At 38.9% G+C, this 20,013-nt stretch overlaps 1 protein-coding gene and 1 pseudogene across 4 annotated transcripts in view; one reads left to right on the top strand and one right to left on the bottom strand.

Moving 5' to 3' along the window:
- The window catches only part of SENP7 (SUMO specific peptidase 7), a 127,705-nt gene that overhangs the window by 24,801 nt on the left and 82,891 nt on the right, over positions 1-20,013 (top strand). For 2 of the 4 annotated variants that reach the window (XM_045851716.1, XM_045851717.1), the window contains exon 5: positions 14,167-14,364. The exons of the other annotated variants lie outside the window; for them this stretch is intronic. In XM_045851716.1, coding sequence (XP_045707672.1) covers positions 14,167-14,364 — 198 coding nt within the window. The remainder of the gene's footprint in view (positions 1-14,166; positions 14,365-20,013) is intronic. 4 annotated transcript variants of the gene reach the window in all.
- LOC123827608 lies at positions 4,694-4,784 on the bottom strand (annotated as a pseudogene).

Genomic DNA, 20,013 nt, shown 5'->3' on the forward strand with positions numbered 1-20,013 from the left:
TTCATTCTTTTCTGGATGGATGTTTCTTTTTTCCTTCTGGTCCACACTGTTGATTTGAGTCCCAGTTTCCTTCCAATCACTATTGGTTCCCTGTGCATTTTCCTTAGCATAGCCTACATTTTTTCATCTAATTTGTGACCAAATTCAACCAATTCTGTGAGCATCCTGATTACCAGTGTTTTGAACTGTGCATCTGATAGGTTGGCTACCTCTTCATTGCTTAGTTGTATTTTTTCTGGGGCTTTGATCTGTTCTTTCGTTTGGGCCATTTTTTTTTGTCCTGATGCACCTGTTATGAGCCTGTTATGTATGATGGGTGGAGCTGTAGGTGTTCACCAGGGTGGGGCAACCCAGTTACTGGGTTGTGACGCTATACATGGGGAAGGAGTCCAAGAGGGAACAGTGGCGCCTCCTCTGCTCTTTGCTGGATTTCAGTCACTTCCCCCGCTTTCCACAAGCAAATTGGGCCCTTCTGGTGCTGATTCCCACGTGGGAGGTTTGTGTACGTTCTAGGACCCTGTGGGTCTCTCCAACAAACTCTCCTGTGAGGCTGGGAGTCTCTCCCGCTGCTTCCTCAACCCCCACAGGTGTTTTCAATCAGTGGTTTGAGGTTGTATTTCCCCACACTGGGACCCTGGGTTATATGGCCTGTCCTGCTCCCCCTTTGTTTCTCCTGGTTTATCTGCGCGCGAATGTGGGATCACCAGGTCCTCTAGCTGCCACCTTGCGGGCCAGCTGCAGCCTTGCTTGTCCTTGTCCACCAGCCATGTCTTTGCCGAGAGTCCTCTCTACCTGGCTGCCCATCTTCACCCCTCCTACCAGCCTGGATGAATGTGTCTTTAACTCCTTGGTTGTCGGACTTCCATACAGTTCGATTTTCTGTCAGTTCTGGTTGTTTTTTGTTTTTAAACTGTTGTCCTTCTTTTGGTTGTGTGAGGAGGCACAGTGTGTCTACCTATGCCTCCATCTTGGCTGGAAGTCTCTTCCTCCTTGTGGTTTTAATTTGCATTTTTCTGATGATTAATGATGTTGAAAATCTTTTCATATGTTGATTGGCTATTTGTATGTCCTTTTAGAAGACTTGTTTATTCAGGTCCTTTGTCCATTAAGTTGGATTGTTTGTTTTTTTGGTGTGAGTTTTGTAACTTTTTAAAAAATTTTGGATATTAATCTCTTATGAGATGTATTGGCTCGCTTTCTTCCTTTTTTTGTTGTTGAAATATCTTTGGGTCATAAAGTTGGAAGCAGTCTCTTGCATTTTTGTGACCTAGTCAGCTTGTCACGTTGTTTTGTACAATGCCTTTCATATTGCATAGAAGTCTCCTTTGGTGGACTGGAGGGGCAGATAGTGCTGGTGGTTGATTTATCTTGACGGTTACAACACTGGTATTGAAGGCAATCTTTGGATGTGCCGCTTGCATTGACCTTGAATTCATGGAAGAGACATCTCTTTTGAAGCTTGTCAATTTTTGTCTCAGGTAAAGTAATCTTTGTATTTAGGAGTTTGAATTGGTTAGACTAATTGCCCATCTTCATCCCAAACCCTCCATTATTGAAGTAAAATTATTTGTTTTAACTTCAAATGAATCAAATGTAGGCATGGGAGCATTAGAGGTCATGTTCTTTTCATCGCTTGACTTGTCCAAGGCCCCTTTTTCTTTTTGCTCTTGCTACTTGGAGAGTTACTTCCTCGGTAGCCACCTCTTCCATCATTGGTTCTGCAACATCTAATGCAGGCATACTGTCTTCAGGCTCTGACTTGTTCTCCAATGCCCCTCCAGGGCATCCATAGTACTTTGGCTTAGGAGATGGTTCAGCAGATGGTGGTTGTGGCTGCTTTTGGCATGGAGATTGCTTCTTCATGTTGAGGTTTTACTGTTTGGCTATTTGGTTGTGTTGATAGTTCCATCTTTTCACTTTCTTATTTATTTATAAACTGTATTTTATTGATGCTGTAATGCTATTACAGTTGTCCTCATTTTTCTTCCATTGCCCTCCTCCACCCAGCGCCCCCTATTCCCTCAGGTAATCCCCACACCATTGTTCATGTCCATGGGCCATGTGTATAAGTTCCTTGGCTGCTCCATTTCCTATACTGTACTTTATATCCCCATGGCTATTTTGTAACTACCTATTTGTCCTTAATCCCCTCACCTCTTCACTTATTCTCCCCCTCTGCCATCCCATTTGGCAACCATCTGGTAATTAACTTATTTTCTCTTGTTGCTTTTAAGAGTCTCTCTTTATCTTTAACTTTTGAGGTTTTAATTATGATTTCTCTTGCTGTGGGCCTATTTGCATTCATCTTGTTTGGGACTCTCTGTGCTTCCTGGACTTGATGTCTATTTCCTTCACCAAGTTAGAGAAGTTTTTTTTTTTCATTATTTTTTCAAATAGGTTTCCAATTTCTTACTCTTTCTCTTCTCCTTCTGGCATCCCTTTGATGTACATGTTGGCATACTCGAGGTTGTTCCAGAGGCTCCTTACACTATCTTTGTGGGTTTTGGGGGGGAATCTTTTTTTCTTTTTGTTCTTTTGATTGGTTGTTCTTTGTTTCCTTATTTCCATATCATTGATTTGATTCTCAGCTTCATCCACTCTATTGTTGATTGCCTGTAACTTACTCTCTGTTTCCATTAGAGTACTTTTCATTCCTGTCTGGATCTTTTTTATGCTGTTGATTTACTCACCAAAATCCTTCAGCATCCTTATAATCAGTGTTTTCAATTCTGCAACTGATAGATTGCCCAACTCCATTTCGTTAAGTCCTTTTTCTGGAGTTTTGTTCTGTTCTTTCATTTGGGCCATGTTTCTTTTTCTCCTCATTTGGCATCCTCTCTGGTTCTTTGTATTAGGTGGGGATGCTATGACTCCCTGTCTTGGTAGTGCGACCTAATGTAGTAGGTGTCCTGTAGGGTCCAGCGGCACAACCTTCCCTATCACGCAAACGGGTACTTGAGGTGTGCACCCTTTGTGTGGGCTGAATACACTCTTCTCTTGTAGTTGAGCCTTGGTTGCTATTGGCTGATCAGTGGGAGGGATTTACCCAAGCTAGTTAGCTGCAAGGACACTGACCACCAACCTCTGCTATCTGTGAAAAATCAGCTGTGCTGGGACAGGGTAGTGGTACTCAGGGGAGTGGTGCCCAGCTGTCCACTGGGTGTGCTGGTCCTGGGGTTTCCCAGGTGGTACAGGCCATGGCCAGTCTCCACCAGTGTTTTTCCTGGGGTCACCCTGCCTGAGCTGTAAAGCAGTCTGAGATAGCTGCTACTTGTGCTGGGCTTGGAGATTCCCAGGTGAAGCCAAGCTGTGAATCTAAGCTGGCTGCTGCTGGTGCAGGGCCTGGGGCTCACTGAAGATAGTTGTTTCTTGTTTGATAAGATTTAGGAAGTTGTGAGGCATGGGCCAAGACTTTCATATGGAAAAGCAGCTTGGGTGGGCTCCTGGTTGGATGGGATGGGCTCTCTGGGGATCTTGAGGGCGGGTCAAACTGTATGAGCCAGGGTGATGGAGTCTCAGCTATGGCACCAGTTTACCACATCTGTGAGGGGAAGATTTAGCAAAAGGATAATGGCCTCTGCTCACCTTGATGCCAGACACTTCAGTTTCTCCTTGTATGTCACTGGTGTCCTTCAAGCTGCTACCCCAGTGCTGGAGCTCAGAGGGAGCAAGTCTGAGTAGGTGAGACCTTGTGTGGGTTCTTTAAGACGAACTGTTCAGTACTCCTGCAGTTTATTCCACCGACTCAATCCTTCCTGGTTTTGCAGCCAGAAGTTGTGGGGACATCTCTTCATAGTACTAGAATCCCTAGGCTGTGGGGCCTGGTGTGGGTTGGGACTCCTTGCTCCTGAGCTATCCCTCCCAAATTTTTATCTATGTGGGTGTCGGACCAGCCTGTTCTTTGTCTGTGTCCCTCCTACCAGTCTTGATGGATATGGTTTCTTTAATTCCGTAGTTGTCAGACTTCTATTCAACTTGATTTTGTTGCTGTCAGACTTCCATTCAATTTGATTTCTGGCAGTTCTGAGTGATGGTTGGTGTATATGTTAGTTGTAATTTTGATGTGGTTGTGCAAAAAGGCAAGCGATGTTTGCCTGCACCACCATCTTGATGGGAAGTGCTACTTGGGAAGTTTTAAGGCATTTTTTTCTTCAGATATTTTTTTGGCCTCTTCCTCTGTTTCTTTTCTTCTTGGCACAGTGTGTATGTTGTTCAATTTGGTGGTGTCTCACTTATTCCTTTGTTTATGTTAATTTTCTTTTGTCTGTTTCTTTCTGTTCTTCAGACCTGAATTTCCAGTGATGTATCTTTAAGTTTGCTGATTTTTTTTTTTTATGCTTGGTAAATTTTTGGTCGCTACTAGCTCTGGGTTCTTACAGTCTCTTTCTGAGGTATAGATATTGCTTATCCAGGGTAATTGACATAACCTCTAATCCTTAATTGCTTTTTTGTAAAATTGGGAAGACAGTCATTAACACATTCTTCCAAATTCACTGATTCTTCTGTTTGCTGAAATTTGCTTTTGTATTCCTGTGAATTTTATTTTAATTACTCTTTCAGATCTATAATTCCTTCTTGTTTCTTTTTAGATGTTCTGCTTCTTTGTTGATATTTCAGTTTTGTTTGCGTATCATTCTTGACTTTCTCCAAATCTTCCTTTAGTTCTTTGAGCATCTTTAATACCATTGTTATTTAAAATATGAATGCTTGTAACTTGCTTGTCATCCCTGCTTATCTTCTCTGTATTGTTGCAATTTTAGCTTAGGTGCTGCTGAAACAAGCACTAACACAGGTGTTTTGAGGATTCTCTAGTACATCTGCTATCCGGTCTTTTTTAGGGACAGTTTCTGTTGGTTTTATTTTCTTTGAATGGGCCATACTTTCCTATTTCAAGTTTTACTTGGTTTTCTTGTTTTGATTGTTAGAGGCTGTTTCTTTGTCAAAGTTCAGGATGATCTTGTCAGGTCTTTTTTGAGCAGTTTCCTGTGCATATGTGTTAACTTTTGGATTTCCCCCTTTTATGCATTTAATTTTGAATGTTACAGTCTTTAATGTCTGGCCCCTGAGATGGGAAAAAGAGTAAAATGAATTGGGAAAAAGAATCACTGTATCTAGAAGTTACTACTGCCAGACAGGGTGGGTCTTGCAACAGTGGGAAGGAAGGGTAACCCCAGTGCCTGTCCCTTGTTCAGAAAGCTTGTAAAAGGTTCTGGCTGGTGCGACTTAGTTGGTTGGAGCTCTGTCCCATAACGGAAAGTTTGTGGGTTAGATCCCTGGTCTGGGCATATATGATCCTTGTTTTAGGCATATACAGTCCCTCACCTGGGTGCGTACCAGAGGCAACCAATCAATGTTTTTCTCATGTCAATGTTTTTCTTTCTAAAAAGCAATGAAAAAATGTCCTTGGGTGTGGGTTAAGAAAAAAAAAGCTAGAAAAAGCTCTGGCCGTTGTGGATCAGTTGGTTAGAGCATCATCCCATAAACCCGAAGGTCGCGGCTTTGATTCTGGGTTGGAGGACATACCTATGTTGTGGGTTCATCCCTGGTTGGTGTGTGTAGGAGAGTCTCTTACATTGATGTTTCTCTCACTCTCTTCCTTCCTTCCCCTCTCTAAAATCAAGAAGTATGTTCTCAGGTGAGGGTTAAAAATAAAGCCAGAAAAAATGTTGTTAATTAAAGGTAATTACAATTATTTTTATTCACAACACTTCTGACACCAAAGTGCGTGCATATTTTCCAACACCATTTCTTCAACTCTGTGGGTACAACTTGGTGTCCTACACAGGTTAGTTGAATTCTGACAACATCTACCTGCTGTTAGCATCAGGTTCCAGTTGAGGGCTCAGTCCCACAAAACTGTACTCACTTCACATACCAGTTGCATGTCCCAAGTTTGCCAGTAGTACTTCTGACTGATTTGTTATAAATTGGGGGTTCCCATGACCCCCTCTTCAGGTTTGATAATGTGTTAGAATGGCTCAGAAAACTCAGGAAAACACATTACTTATATTTACAGGTTTATTATAAAGAATAAAATTCAGAAACAGCCAAATGGAAGAGATATAAAGGACAAAGTATGGGCTTGGGGTGTGGAGCTTTCATGACCTCTTTGGGTGTTTCATCCTCTCAGCATCTTGATGTATTTACAAGAGACAAAGACCAACTATATAATTCTTATCATAATGCAGCACTAAATTGTAAAACTTTTTTCTTCTGTTATCTCTGTCTCAACTTGTATGGTGTGTATTTTTATTTATATTTATATGTCCTAAGTTAAAAAATTTAAATTAGGATGTTTTACTGTTCACCTTTATATTGTGAACTGCCACATTTATATTTAGATACAAGAGCATTGAACCTTAATATGCACTTACTAAATTATAGCTTGTATACATATATTTCAGTCTTACTACGGCAGTGGAAATGTTGCACAAAACTAACTCTGTTGCTTCTATTTTACTTTTTTATACATCCACATTTCACCAGTACACTTTACCTTTGGCATACTGATGTGTAAGGAATGACTGAAAGTAAAAGGAACCCAGAGTTGCCCTCATTCCCTTTCCTGCAGTGTCTTCATTTTCAATGTAAGTGGTTTGCTAATACAAGAAATTATCTCAAGTAAGAAAGGATATAATCCTGGCCAGTGTGGCTCCGTTGATTGGCGCGTTGTCACATAATCAAAACATTGCAGGTTCAGTTCCCATTCAGGGCACATACCTATGTTGTGGGTTCAGTCCCTGGTCTGAGAGCATACATTCCCCAGTTCAGGTGCATATGGGAGGCACCAATCAATGTTTCTCTCTCTCCCTTCCTCTCTCTCTAAAAGCATTGAAAAAAAAAATGTCCTCAGGTGAGGATTAAAGAAAATACAGGAAACAATAGAGTACCTTGGTTATTCTTGTTTTGTAGGATGGCATTACTTTTGTGTGTGTGTTGAAACTATTGAATGGTTCAAATGAAATATGTAGCCTTTCAGGACTTTAGTGCTTCTGCTTGTCTTATTTTCACTTTGAATCTCACAGAACTGTCACATATGGTGAGTCCACCAGAATTCTCTCCTCATGGACATCTCAAATTCTATATGGAGCAGTCAATATATGGTAGATACACATATTGTGAATATCTTCTTGCTCATGTGCATGCTCTATTATCCTGTCAATTTATTTAGGAAACATAAGTTCAAAGATAAAATTATTAAGACTTTCAAGATAGCAACAGCAGAACATTAAAACAAGTTTGGGGCCTTAAGTTCAGGGCCCTAGATGTTGTTCAGATTGTATGTCCATGAAGCTGGTGCTGGATGCCAGTGAAATATAATGGAAATGAGTCCAAATAGCAATTTAAGAGGTAAAAGATTATCATCAATAGGTGATAAACTTGAAGGACAGTATAGCTGAAATTAAATATGTGTTATGGACTGAATGTTTGTGTTGTCCTCCCCTCCCCCAAATTCCTATGTTGAGATCCTAATCCTCAGTGTGATGGTGTTAGGAGATGGGGCCTTCAGAGGATAATTAGGTCATGAGAGTGGAGCCTTTGTGAATGGGATTCATGCCTTTGAAAAAGAGATTCTAGAGAGCTCTCTTAGCCATTTTGCCCTGTGAGAACACAGTGAGAGGATGGTTGTCTGTAGGCCAGAAAGTAGGCTGTCACCACATTCTGAATTTGCTGGTGCTTTGATCTTGGACTCCCTACCCTCCAGGATTGTGAGGAATACATGTTTGTTGTTAAGCCACCCAGTCTGTAATATTTGTTATAGGTTGAGTGTACTAAGATATTATGAAAGGGGACTAGGGGAGAGGTATGCAATTAGTTTTGTTAACTGTATGGATTATGGATTTGAAGTATCAGCCGACTAGTGGTATATGTAGTACCTTAAAGTCCAAAGCAGTGTACTCCTATGTGTTTGGTGTCAGTGTTTTAAATTTCAAAGAATCAGCTGCAATACTTTTCACATTCAAAAGATGCTTGCTAACACATTTGGTCAATGGCCAGGTGACAAATTCATGTACAGTGGAACCTTGGTTCTTGAACTTAATTTGTTCTAGAAGGCTGCTTGAGAAGTGATTTGTTTGAAAACCGAATCTCCTTTGTTTGTTGCCTCAGAGATATGTGAGTGATCATACAGGTATCAGCATGAGAGGGTCGTCAGATTCAGAACTAAAGTATTGTTCAACAAGTGAGACTTTTTTTTTGTGAACAACTTGGTTGAGAACCAAATTGTTTGAGATAGGAGATGTTTGAGAACCAAGGTTTGACTGTACTGGGAAGGTGGTGTCAAAGGCAGACTGTAGTAGTGATTATTTTTAGAGCTCTGAAGTTATTCTAATGGATTTTTCAGTCCAAATTTTGAAAAGTGACCCCAGCCCATATGGCTCAGTTGGTTGGGAGTCATTCCCCAAACTGAGAGGTAATCGGTTCTATTCCTAGTCACAGCACATGCCTGGATTGTGGGTTTTGTCCCCAGTAGGGGTGTGTGCAAGAGGCAACCGATCCGTGTTTCTCTTTACATTGAGGTTCCTCTCTCTGTCTTTCTCCCTCCCTTCCCCCTCTCTGGAATCAATAAAAGAAAAAAATCTCTACAAATTTTAATAAAGTGTACTTGTATGAATTAAGTGAATAAAAATGTTAGTCATTTGATTATTTGTGATTTGGCTTTGATGAGGAAAAGTAATAAGGTAGGCTCATTTTCTTAAGGTAATATATTTTTGCATTTTCTAATGGCTCTTAATTGCCTTTATTGTTGTATAATTTACATATAATTTATATGTATTTTGTATATATATTTTGTTGAATTTTAACAAATTTGCAGTCCCATAGTACCACCACCGCAATCTCTGGAACATCCAATACATCAGGTACTTTCCACATGCCCTTTCCTTCTTACCCTCCAACCTACCCACCTCCAACCCTAGGCAATTGCTAATCTGCTCTCTGTTACCAAAGAATAGGTTTATCTTCCTAAAGTTGCAAATATATAAGAACATAGCGTGCATATTCTTAAATATTTGGCTTCTTCCACTCATTGGTCTGTTTTTAAGGTTGCTATGTCCTTTTTCATGCTGTTGAGCATCCTTATAATCATTACTTCATATCTGATAAATTGCTTGCCTCCGTTTCATTTAGCTCTTCTGGAGAATTCTCTTGTTCTTTCATTTGGGGCCTATATTTTTGTCTTCCTATTTGGGTTGCCTCTTTGTGTTTGTTTCTGTGTATTAGGTAGATCTGCAAAGACTGGTGCAGTCACGTTTCCTATGACTGTCCCTGGGCAACCTCTTTGGAGCTATTAGCTATCCACAGCTTCTGGTTCTCTCTACTGGGTGTGGGTGCGTGTGAAAAGCACCAAGTTGTACACCAAGGCTGGCTTTTGCACTCATCCGGGGGCAGGTCAGCAAAAGTCTCAAGGCATCCAGAAATGTGCCTCCACTTGCAGGCTGTCAGTTAGGTTTAGTTACTAGAAGAGCCTCTGGCTATACTGTTCAGCTGGGCTGTGCTCCACACAGTGGGACAAGAGGGATTTCTAGAAAGATGACTTCTGTGATATGGGGGATGACTGAGCACAGGAATCTTTGAAGCTGACCCTGCAGCACTCTCCCCAGAGTCACCAGCCCCAGACTCTCCTCACATGGCTGTAGTACATACACTCTTCCCTGTCTCTGCCAAAGCCCAGGCTAAGTGGCTGCAAATGGAGTTTTGTGCATTGGCCTTTTAAGAGGGTGACTGCATCTTCTGCTGTCCTTCCTGCCAGACAGAAACCTTGCTGATTTTTACAGCTGGATGTTATGTGGGCATCTTTCCTGGTTCTGGTGCTCTAGGTTGGGGAGCCTGGCTTGGGGTTTAGGCTTCACACTTTTCTTGGGGAACCCCCCCCAGAACTTCAGTTGCTGCTGGTGGGAGGCCAGCCAGCCCTCTTGTGCCCTTCGACCTCCCCCCAGTTTCAGTGTGGTTTCTTCTGTAAGTCCTTGGTCATAAGGCTTCTCTCCAGCTAGTCTTCATTTGGTTATCAGGATGATTTTTGAAATAATTTAGTTGTGATTCCACTTTGGTCCTGGGAGGAGGTGAGTGTAGCTTCTACCTACTTTGCCACCATCTTGGATTTTGGGCTTAGTTAGTAATCATTTTATTTGGTCTTCTCAATTGCAGAAGAACAATTACCGTTGTGTCTCATAGAATAATTGCGAGGGTTAAATGACATAAATCATTGTAAAATGCTTAGCATAGTGCCTGATACATAGTGTATATTCAGTAAATATTGGCCATTCTTATATCATTTCTTAGGAAACTTACTTTTTAATTAGTCTGTCTCCTGTATTTTCAACCTCTCCTACTCTGTTCACCTTTTCTCATAAGTTCTTTAACTTACACAGATATTTTCTATCTTAAGCTAACTAATCAACCAATAACTAAGAAATCTTGCACGCACCTCATATCTGTCTTCAGGTTTTGTCCTGTATCCTCTATTCACAGTCATATGTCAACTGTATATTTTTGTATCTCTCTCCCAGTTCTCGTCTCATTGTGCTCTGGTTTCTGCTCCCACCATTCCACTCATCCATCCCAATAAAGTCACCATTATGTGTCCAAATTCATTCTTACTATCCTTTGATTTCAGTGCTCCCAGTTAATTCTTCATAAAAGGTTAAAGCAATCTTTTAATATTTTATTTATTTTTAGAGAGAGGGGAAAGGAGAGAGAAAGAGAGGGAGAGAAATATCAATCAGCTGTGTCTTGCATGCCACCAACTGGGGACCTGGCCTACAACCCAGGCCTGTACCCTGACTGGGAATCAAACCAGCAATCTTTTGGTCCACAGCAGTGCTCAATCCACTGAGCAACACCAGCTAGGGCAAAGTGATCTTTTAAAAATGCGTCCCTGAGCTCATCATTCTCTTGTTAAAACTAAAAGATTTCTATTGATGAAGTCTCAAATCCCTAGTATAGCCCGCAAGGTCCCACCTAAATGGCCCGTCCTTCTCTTGTACACATTCTTTTTCATTTTAAGCACTTGAACCAGGTAATTCATTTAATTTCCTTTAACAGGCATTACTCATATCAGACCCATTTTCATTTTGTCCCCCCTTTAGGGTAACTCTGCATTTTCCACCTGTTTCCTTTGGATAGTGCCTGCCCTTTGAGGTTTCTGCTTAAATGTCGTGCACTTTTCCTTCACATCACAATTGTAATTAAGTAATTAATTGGGTAATTCTTCTCTGGAATATAAATACTATTAAAGGAGAACTATAACCATCTTGTTCATTGCTGAATCTCCAGATTCTAGAGTTATTCTGCTAGCAGGTATTCAGTAAGTATTTGTTGAAGAAAGAATGAATTCTTTTTTTAATATATTTTATTGATTATGCTATTACAGTTGTTCCATTTTCCCCCCTTCACTCCTCTCCACCCTGTACAGCCTCTCCCACCCATATCCCCACCTTTAGTTCATGTCCATGTGTCATACTTATAATTTCTTTAGCTTCTACATTTCCCATACTATTCTTACCCTCCCCCTATTTTCAACCTACATTCTATGCTACTTATTCTCTGTACCTTTTCCCCCTCTCTCCTCCCACTCCCCTGTTGCTAACCCTCCATGTGATCTCCATTTCTGTGGTTCTGTTCCTGTTCTAGTTGTTTGCTTAGTTTCTTTTGGTTTTGCTTTAGGTGTGGTTGTTAATAATTGTGAGTTTGCTGTCCTTTTACTATACATGTTTTTTCTTTATCTTCTTTTCTTAGATAAGTCCCTTTAACATTTCATAAAATAAGGGCTTGGTGATGATGAACTCCTTGCGCCTGACCTTATCTGAGAAGCACTTTCTCTGCCCTTCCATTCTAAATGAGAGCTTTGCTGGATAGAGCAATCTGGGATGTAGGTCCTTGTCTTTCATGACTTGGAATATTTTTTTCCCAGCCCCTTCTTGCCTGTAAGGTCTCTTTTGAGAAATCAGCTGACAGTCTGATGGGAACTCCTTTGTAGGTTACTGTCCCCTTATCTCTTGCTGCTTCTAGGATTCTCTCCTTCATTTTTTACCTTGGCTAATGTAATTATGATGTGCCTTGGTGTGTTTCTTCTTGGGTCCAATTTCTTTGGGGCTCTCTGAGCTTCCTGGATTTCCTGGAAGTCTATTTCCTTAGCCAGACTGGGGAAGTTCTCCTTTATTATTTGTTCAAATACGTGCTCAATCTGTTGCTGTTCCTCTTCCCCTTCTGGTACCCCTATAATTCGGATGTTGGAACGTTTAAAGACGTCCTGGAGGTTCCTAAGCTTCTCCTCATTTTTTTGAATTCTTATTTCTTCATTCTTTCCTGTTTGGTTTTTTTTTTTTTTCCTTCTGGTCCACTTTATTGTTCTGAGTCCCAGTTTCCTTCCCTTCACTATTGGTTCTCCGTGCATCTTCCTTCATCTCTTTATGGTAACCTGCATTTTTTCATCTAATTTGTGCCCCAAATCAACCAATTCTGTGAGCTTCCTGATCACCAGTGTTTTGAACTGTGCATCTGATAGATTGGCAATCTCTTGGTCGCTCAAAAGGATGAGTCCTGGGGGACTGATCTGTTCTGTTGGAGACATCTCTCTCTCTCTCCTTTTTTTTTTTTTTCGGTCTGGTCGCTCTTGTTAAGGTGAGGGGCGGAGCCTTAGGTGTTCCCCTGGGCTGGGCACCCCAGTCTCTAGTTTGTGACGTTGTATGTGGGGGCAGGAGAGAACAATGGCGGTAGCTCCGTTCTCCTGGGATCTCAGTCCCTTCTCTGGGATCCTGGGTTGCGCGCTCTGTCCTGGTCCACAATGCCGCCTCACTGGGTCCGCCAGCCGCTGCTTTTGTACTCAGGGCCCACTGCTGCGTCCCCGAAGGCTTACACGCTCCCAGTTACCTTATGCGCCCAGTTCTCCCTGTTCTCTGTGCCTCGACCCGCGCAGGCTGCTTGTCTCCGCCTTTCCTACTGGTCTGGATGAACGGGTCTACTTCAACTTCTTGGATGTCTGACTTCCATTCAGATAAATTCTCTCAGTTCTGGGTGTTATTCTGGCTCTAAATTGTTGTTGTTTTAATCTTGATTGTGCGTGGAGGTACTATATGTCCACCTATGCCTCCATCTTGCCGGAAGTCCAGAATGAATTCTTATTAATTGAAAGAAATACTACTCATGTTTTCATTCCTTAATAATAATCCTAAAACCTATAGGTTAATTTTTAAAATCTCAAAATGTTTGGAGTTTCAGTGCTTTCTGTGGAGGTTCCCCTGAAGACTGGTAACCCCTTTTTTCAGAGGACCTGGAGATACAGTCCCAAGTGCTGGGGCAAACATGTGACTTCTTTGAGATCATTTTATCTTTAAAATACATGAGCATTTTGCTTTTTGTTTCTTCATATTTGTATGTTTGTTCAACAAATAACGAAAACCTAAAACTGGTATCAGGGAGTAGAATAGACACTCTTACGATTAAATATTTCTAATTCTTTCAGCCATTCCTTATTTGGCATTGTTTCAAGACTACTTGGTAGCGTTTTTTCACTACTGCAAAAACTATATTCCATGATTCCATGATTATCAGCCCAAAGATATATTGAATGAATAATGGGAAAAATGTCATGAGGCAAAAAACTGGAAGTACTTGAATTTATCAGTTCTGATTTTTAAATTGGGACAGGTACAATAAAAGTAAATGTTTTAAATTGATCTACTTTTAGAAATAAGGTAAAATTATATCTGTAGTTCAAGACTATATAGGCTTAAGGCTGTAGATGATGTACAGTTGCACCCTTAGTTTTAGTAATGTTCTCCAAGTCAGTAAATGCACTAACATGTTTAGTGCAGAGCGGTTGCTTCTGTGTGAGCCGTGCAGACGTGCACTGTTCCACTAGCAGTGAGAGTAGGCCCTAATGGGTTTCCAGGAACCCAGCAGCTGTATGTGTGTGTGACTACAATTGTAGTATAACAGACCGAATTCTGAGAGAAATCCCAATTTAAGTGAAATAGGCTTTGCTTTAATGTATATTGGAGACTGGTTAGGCAAATTTTTTACTTATGATATGTACTATTTTATTTAATTGTTTAAAGAACTGAAATTTAGAATTTCTGGAGATTTTCATTTGTTGTAGTTTGTGATGAATTCATGCATTACACATTGTTTAGTACTGTTTGTATTAATTATTTATGTGTGTAACAGGCAACTCAAAGTTATGTTGACGAATGTCCTATGGACGGATTTAGGACGAAAATTCAGAAAGACCCTACCTAGAAACGATGCTAATTTATGTGATGCCAACAAGGTGCAATCAGACTCATTGCCTTCGACATCTGTTGACAGCCTAGAAACATGTCAAAAATTAGAGCCTCTTCACCAAAGCCTTAATTTATCTGAAAGGTATGTTGTTCAGTATTGATTGTGTTCAACTTACCACATTTGAAATAAGTCCAATAGCCTTTAAAATAAAATAGTTGGAAATGGTCTTGAAGAAAATCTGTACATGCAGGTGTGCCCCATTTGAAAACAAACCTTAAAGCTGACAATCTTAATTTACAAATTTAATGGTACTTCTATACTTGATTAAATAGATTGACATAATTATCTTTTAAAAATATCCATACACTAATTTACTTTATAACTTGATTCACATATACATATTTTAAGATTCATTTATGATATAAAATGAAGATAAATATATATATAGGTAATGACCTAGATTAAATAACATTTTAAAGGTATACTAACATATCTTTTCTATTTTCTGAATCTTTAACATACGTTTTAGGTGTTACTTACTCTAGGTCCTTAACACTTTCAACCCATTTGAGCTTTCTTGTATTTTACATAGATTTTTTTAAAAAGGTAATATGGAAATATTATCAGATTTTTAATGTAAACATACAATTTAATTGTGAAAACCAGCAAGACCAGATTTACGTTTTTTAAAAGAACTGCATATAGAGTTTGGAGCTGAAATAAGGAATTAGCTCTGGAAATTTGTGATCTGTAACATAATACTTTTAATGTATTTCCATGTACAGTTTAAACTCTCACGGGAATAGTTTTTGGAAGAGGTACTTCGTTTTTATTTAGAATAACCTGTTGTCAGCTTTGGTTACATGGTCTTTAACTGAATGGCACTATGTCTGTAAGTGTTTCAAGCCAAGATCCAGATAAGTACCACTAATTTTCCACAGAGTTATTTAAAAAATAAAAGTAGAACTCTGTGAAAACACCTGAACATAATATTATATATTAATGTAAAAAGGATACTTCTTTAAAAAAAGGTGAAAACATAAAAAGCCAGATAATGAGTATTCCTTTTTATATCACACCTGATGTAAATTTAATTTCCTAAAGCACTCTAAATCTTCAACAGTTTAGTTTTAGTAATTTATGAAGCAGATCGTCTCATTCTGGATTCTAGCATTTTTCCTTTTTAGTGTGAGTGACCTAGTCCCTTACTGTACTGATAGATTAAGGGAGGGGAGGGTGGGGTGACAGTTAAAGGATTAGCTCTTCTAATCCCTAAGACTCTTTTGAAAAGAAGCTTCAACTTTCTTCCAAATGACAGTTTCATCAGTCCCCTTATTTCATGTCTGTCCTTTTTCAGCTAAACGGTATAATGTTTCATCCTTTTAAAAGAATAGTTTGCTTTGGCTGGTGTAGCTCAGTGGATTGAACGCGGGCTGCAAACCAAAGCGTCACTGGTTCTATTCCCAGTCCAGGCACATGCTTGGGTTGCAGACCAGATTCCTTAGGGGGGTGCCTAAGAGGCAACCAACCACACATTGGTGTTTCTCTCTCTTTCTCCTTCCCTTCCCCTTTATCTAAAAAGAAATACATAAAATCTTTAAAAAAAAAAAAGAAGAAGAGTTTGTCTCACCAGGAATTGTTAGTAGCTAAATTATGTGTTTGTGAAATTTATAAAATTTCCCAGTTCACTTTCTGAGGTGAACTACCAGCTAGCTAGTACAGAACTTTATTCTTAGCTCCAGGTTTTATAAATTTAACGCTTTCAAAGAAAATGCATCATCTTTGTTTTCATATTTGTTCCTATATCTGTATCCTCTCCCTCTTTGAATATATGACTCCTTTATACACTCAGTTCTCCAAGTTAGAATTTTGTCATTGTTCTGACTCCTCTTTCTTTTGTACCCTTCACATCAAGTCATTTATTGTGTCTAGTTATTTTTACCTCCTAAGTCTGGAAATGATCTACTCATGTTTATTGCCACCACCTCAGTTCAAGCTCAAATAACTCTGTGCCTTTATTACCACAGTGTTAACCAGATTGGGCTTCCTGTACATAATCTTTGTTATTTTACTGTGTTGTTGCTATGTTGTGTTCATTCTAAAAGCAGGTATTACTTTGTCACTGTCTGGTTGAACATCTCTCTATAGCTCAACATAACCTTTGGGGAAAAGTTTAAACTCCTTAGCTTGGCTTACAAGGTCCTTAATGATCTCACCTTTGTGTGTTTCTAGCCTTGTATCTGTCTACTCCTCTTCATTTGTACTGTGTTTTAGACTTAGGGAAATATTGGTAGCTCACTGAAGGTATAATGAATACCATTTTATCTTCTGAGCTCGTGATATTTGTTCTCTTATCCTGGAAGCAATTCTCATTTTTGCTTTTACTGACTTCTGGTCACCTTTAAAGTTGAACTCATAGGCCATCTTCTTGGGAAGCCTTCCTTGATTCCATGTCTACTTTTTATCACTTTCTTTGTTTTGCTAAGCAGCCTGTTCATATATCAGAGAACTCATTATATTACTCATTATATATAATATATATATTATATTAATCACTCATTGTGATTTTTGGTTTCTCTGCCTCCCTGACAGTAAGCTTCATATAGGCAATGACTGTATTTTTTTATTTTTTTCTCTGTTACCATCCCTAGAACAATCCTGGACACATAGTAAATGCTCAGTAAATGTTTGCTTAGTACAAGGAAGAGATTGCTTCTCAGCAGAATTGTATCTCCAGTCACTTTGAGTGGAATGTAGTTTCCTCTGTTAAAACCAATGATTTGCTCTGTAATTTGGTGGGGGAAAAAAAAGGAAAGGGATTATAAGCTTTAAGGAAGTAAATTGGAGAACTATTTAGGGTATGGCTTTAGATAGATGTTTTCTGTCTGGTACTTGCTATCTGGAATGGGAGAGTTACGCTTTTTTAATCTTTGCTTAACTTTGACATGATGCTTTTTGTCTTAATTTTATTTTTACTTAGCTAGGACTTTATTATTTCAGAGGGATGAATGGGAAAAATTTATTTTTGGTTTTAAATTTTATCTTAAAGTTTAACTATCGAGTAATCCAAAAATTACTCATTCAATCCCAGAAATGGCATTTTGCTAGAATTTTTGTTGCATTCTGGGATCTAAAGGTAGTGATCTAAATATGTTGCCTCTCACATGAGGGCAGTTTAGCCTTTTGATTTCCGGATAAGATTGAGAAGAAAAATAGAAAACATATGATCCAAATCAGTTTTCCTAAATAATGAAGAAAAGGAGCAAGAGTTTAAGAAGTATCAGACTAGCAGTATGTTAAATGAACAAATTTCCTTCATTTTTAAAAAGATTTTTATATATTTATTTATTCATTTATTTACTTTTTCACATTTCCTTATTGTCGTTCAACTACAGTTGTATATATTTTTAAAGAGTAGGAGAAAGAGAGGGAGAGAAACATCAGTTGGTTGCCTCTTGCATGCCCCCAACTGGGGACCTGGCCTGCAACCCAGGCATGTGCCCTGACTGGAAATCGAACAGGTGACCTTGTGGTTTGCAGGCCGTCACTCAATCCACTGAGCCATACCAGCCAGGGCACAAATTTCTTTTTAAATAAGTAAACTATACTTTATTATTTTTATGTTTTTATCCTCACCTGAGGGTATTTTTTCATTGCTTTTAGAGAGAGGGAAAGAAAGAGAGAAAAACACAGATAAGAGAGAGAAGCATTGACTGGTTGTCTCCCACATGTGCCCCAGACTGGGGATCACTGGTGCCCGTACTGGGGCTTGGACCTGTAACCCAGGCATGTGCCTTGTCTGGGAATTGACCCAGCAACCTTTTGGTTATGGAATGATAACCAACTGAGCCACACTGACCAGGGCAAGTAAACCATATTTTAGTATAATTTTTATTCTTCATATATGGTTTAACTTCTTTTTTCTTGGGAGAAAATTTTTAGAGTTTTATTAAAAACCTTGGTCAGTAGGCAAGAGAGACCCTGGTGGGATACAAATAGAAGGCTTTTGAGAATATAAACTATCTTTCTCATGGTTAAATCAATTAGCACCAGAGGTTTTTAGAGAAATATGGAGACAGTGTACCCATATTTTTAAGAAAAGTTAGCTTCTGGTTCTTGAAGTTTCCCTAAGTGGTGTAATTATATTTATTTATTTTTCTTAAGTTTACATATGTTTGAAGTTTAAAAAAAGTACATATTCCAGATATTGTGTTGGTAAGATTCTTTGGACACTACAGTATGTCTAGTATGTTAAGATTTCTTTAAGCCAATAATATTTTAGTTGAGTGATAATTTATTCACCTAAAATTTAGCTAATTAAAAAAAACAAATTTAGAAAATTCGTGAATCTCATTAAGAAAAGTATTTAAAAATTCATTTTTTTCTCTCCATAGTTTAAAAGACTAATTTAGAAACTTTTGAGTTGTATCATCTGAGATTAGAATGGATGTATGAGAACCTTATTGAAACATTACATAACAGTTTTAGAAAAGCATTCATGTAAATCATCACAAAGTGAAAATTAAATTAGTGTTGTAATTTAAAAAAAAATTTATTGATTGATTTTGAGACAGAGAAGGAGAGAAACATCAGTTTGTTGTTTCACTTATTTATGTATTTGTTGTTTGATTCTTGTATGTACCTTTTTTAAAAATTTTATTTTAATTGAAGTTGCAGTGCAATTTTCTTTTACTCTCATCCCAACCCACCCACCCAGCCCTCCCCTCCTCCCTCCCATTTCTACCCATCCCTAGTTTTTATCCATGTGTCCTTTATACTTGTTCTTGTAAACCCTTCCCCTTTCCCCCTGAAATTCCCCTGAAATTCCCTCTCCTCTTCCCTCTGAACACTGTCAGTTTGTTCTCTAGTTCAGTGTCTTTGGTTATATTTTGCTTGTTTCTTTGTTTTGTTGTTTAGGGTCCTGTTAAAGGTGAGATCATGTGGTATTTGTCTTTCACGACCCTGCTTATTTTGTTTAGCATAATGCTTTCCAGCTCCATCCAAGCTGTTGCAAAGTGTAGGAGCTCCTTCTTTCTTTCTGCTGCATAGAATTCCATTGTGTAAATGTACTATAGTTCTTTGATCCATTCATTTACTGATGGGCACCTAGGTTGCTTCCAACACTTGGCTATTGTAAATTTTGCTGCTATGAACATTGGGGTGCATAGGTTCTTTTGGATTGGTGTTTCAGGGCTCTTAGGATATAATCCTAGCAGTGGAATTGCTAGGTCAAAAGGCAGATCCATTTTCAGTTTTCTGAGAAAATGCCATAGTGTTTTTCATAGTGGTTGTACCAGTCTGCAATCCCACCAACAGTGCACTAGGGTCCCCTTTTCTCCATAACCTCTCCATTACTTGTTGATTCTTGTATGTACCTTTACTGGAGATTGAACCAGCAACCTTGGCATATAGGCAAGATTCTCTAACAAACTAAGCTACCTGACCAGGGCTATTGTAATTTTTTTTTCTTTTATATACTAGCTTTATTATCACATGAAATTTTGTTACCTTTCATCAAGGGTTCCATCTCTTTAGAAATTTGCTGTTGTCCTGAAGTTTATATTAATAGCTCTTACCAGTTTTTCAAAGTTCTTCCTTATTCATTCAGTTATTTGACTCTTACATTTGCCTTGCTATTTAGAGAAGGAATTGACAATTTGTCATTGAGAAAATTAAGAATCAGAGAATAACCATACAGAGACACAATAAATGGCATTACTTTTCAGGCCAATATACTTTCTGCTTTATCTCACTGTATTATAAAATTTGTTTCTGCTTTAGTTTAGCATA

Source organism: Phyllostomus hastatus, unplaced genomic scaffold, assembly GCF_019186645.2.
Source record: "Phyllostomus hastatus isolate PE091 unplaced genomic scaffold, TTU_PhHast_1.1 phas_contig_86, whole genome shotgun sequence".
Taxonomy (NCBI): Eukaryota; Metazoa; Chordata; class Mammalia; order Chiroptera; family Phyllostomidae; genus Phyllostomus; species Phyllostomus hastatus.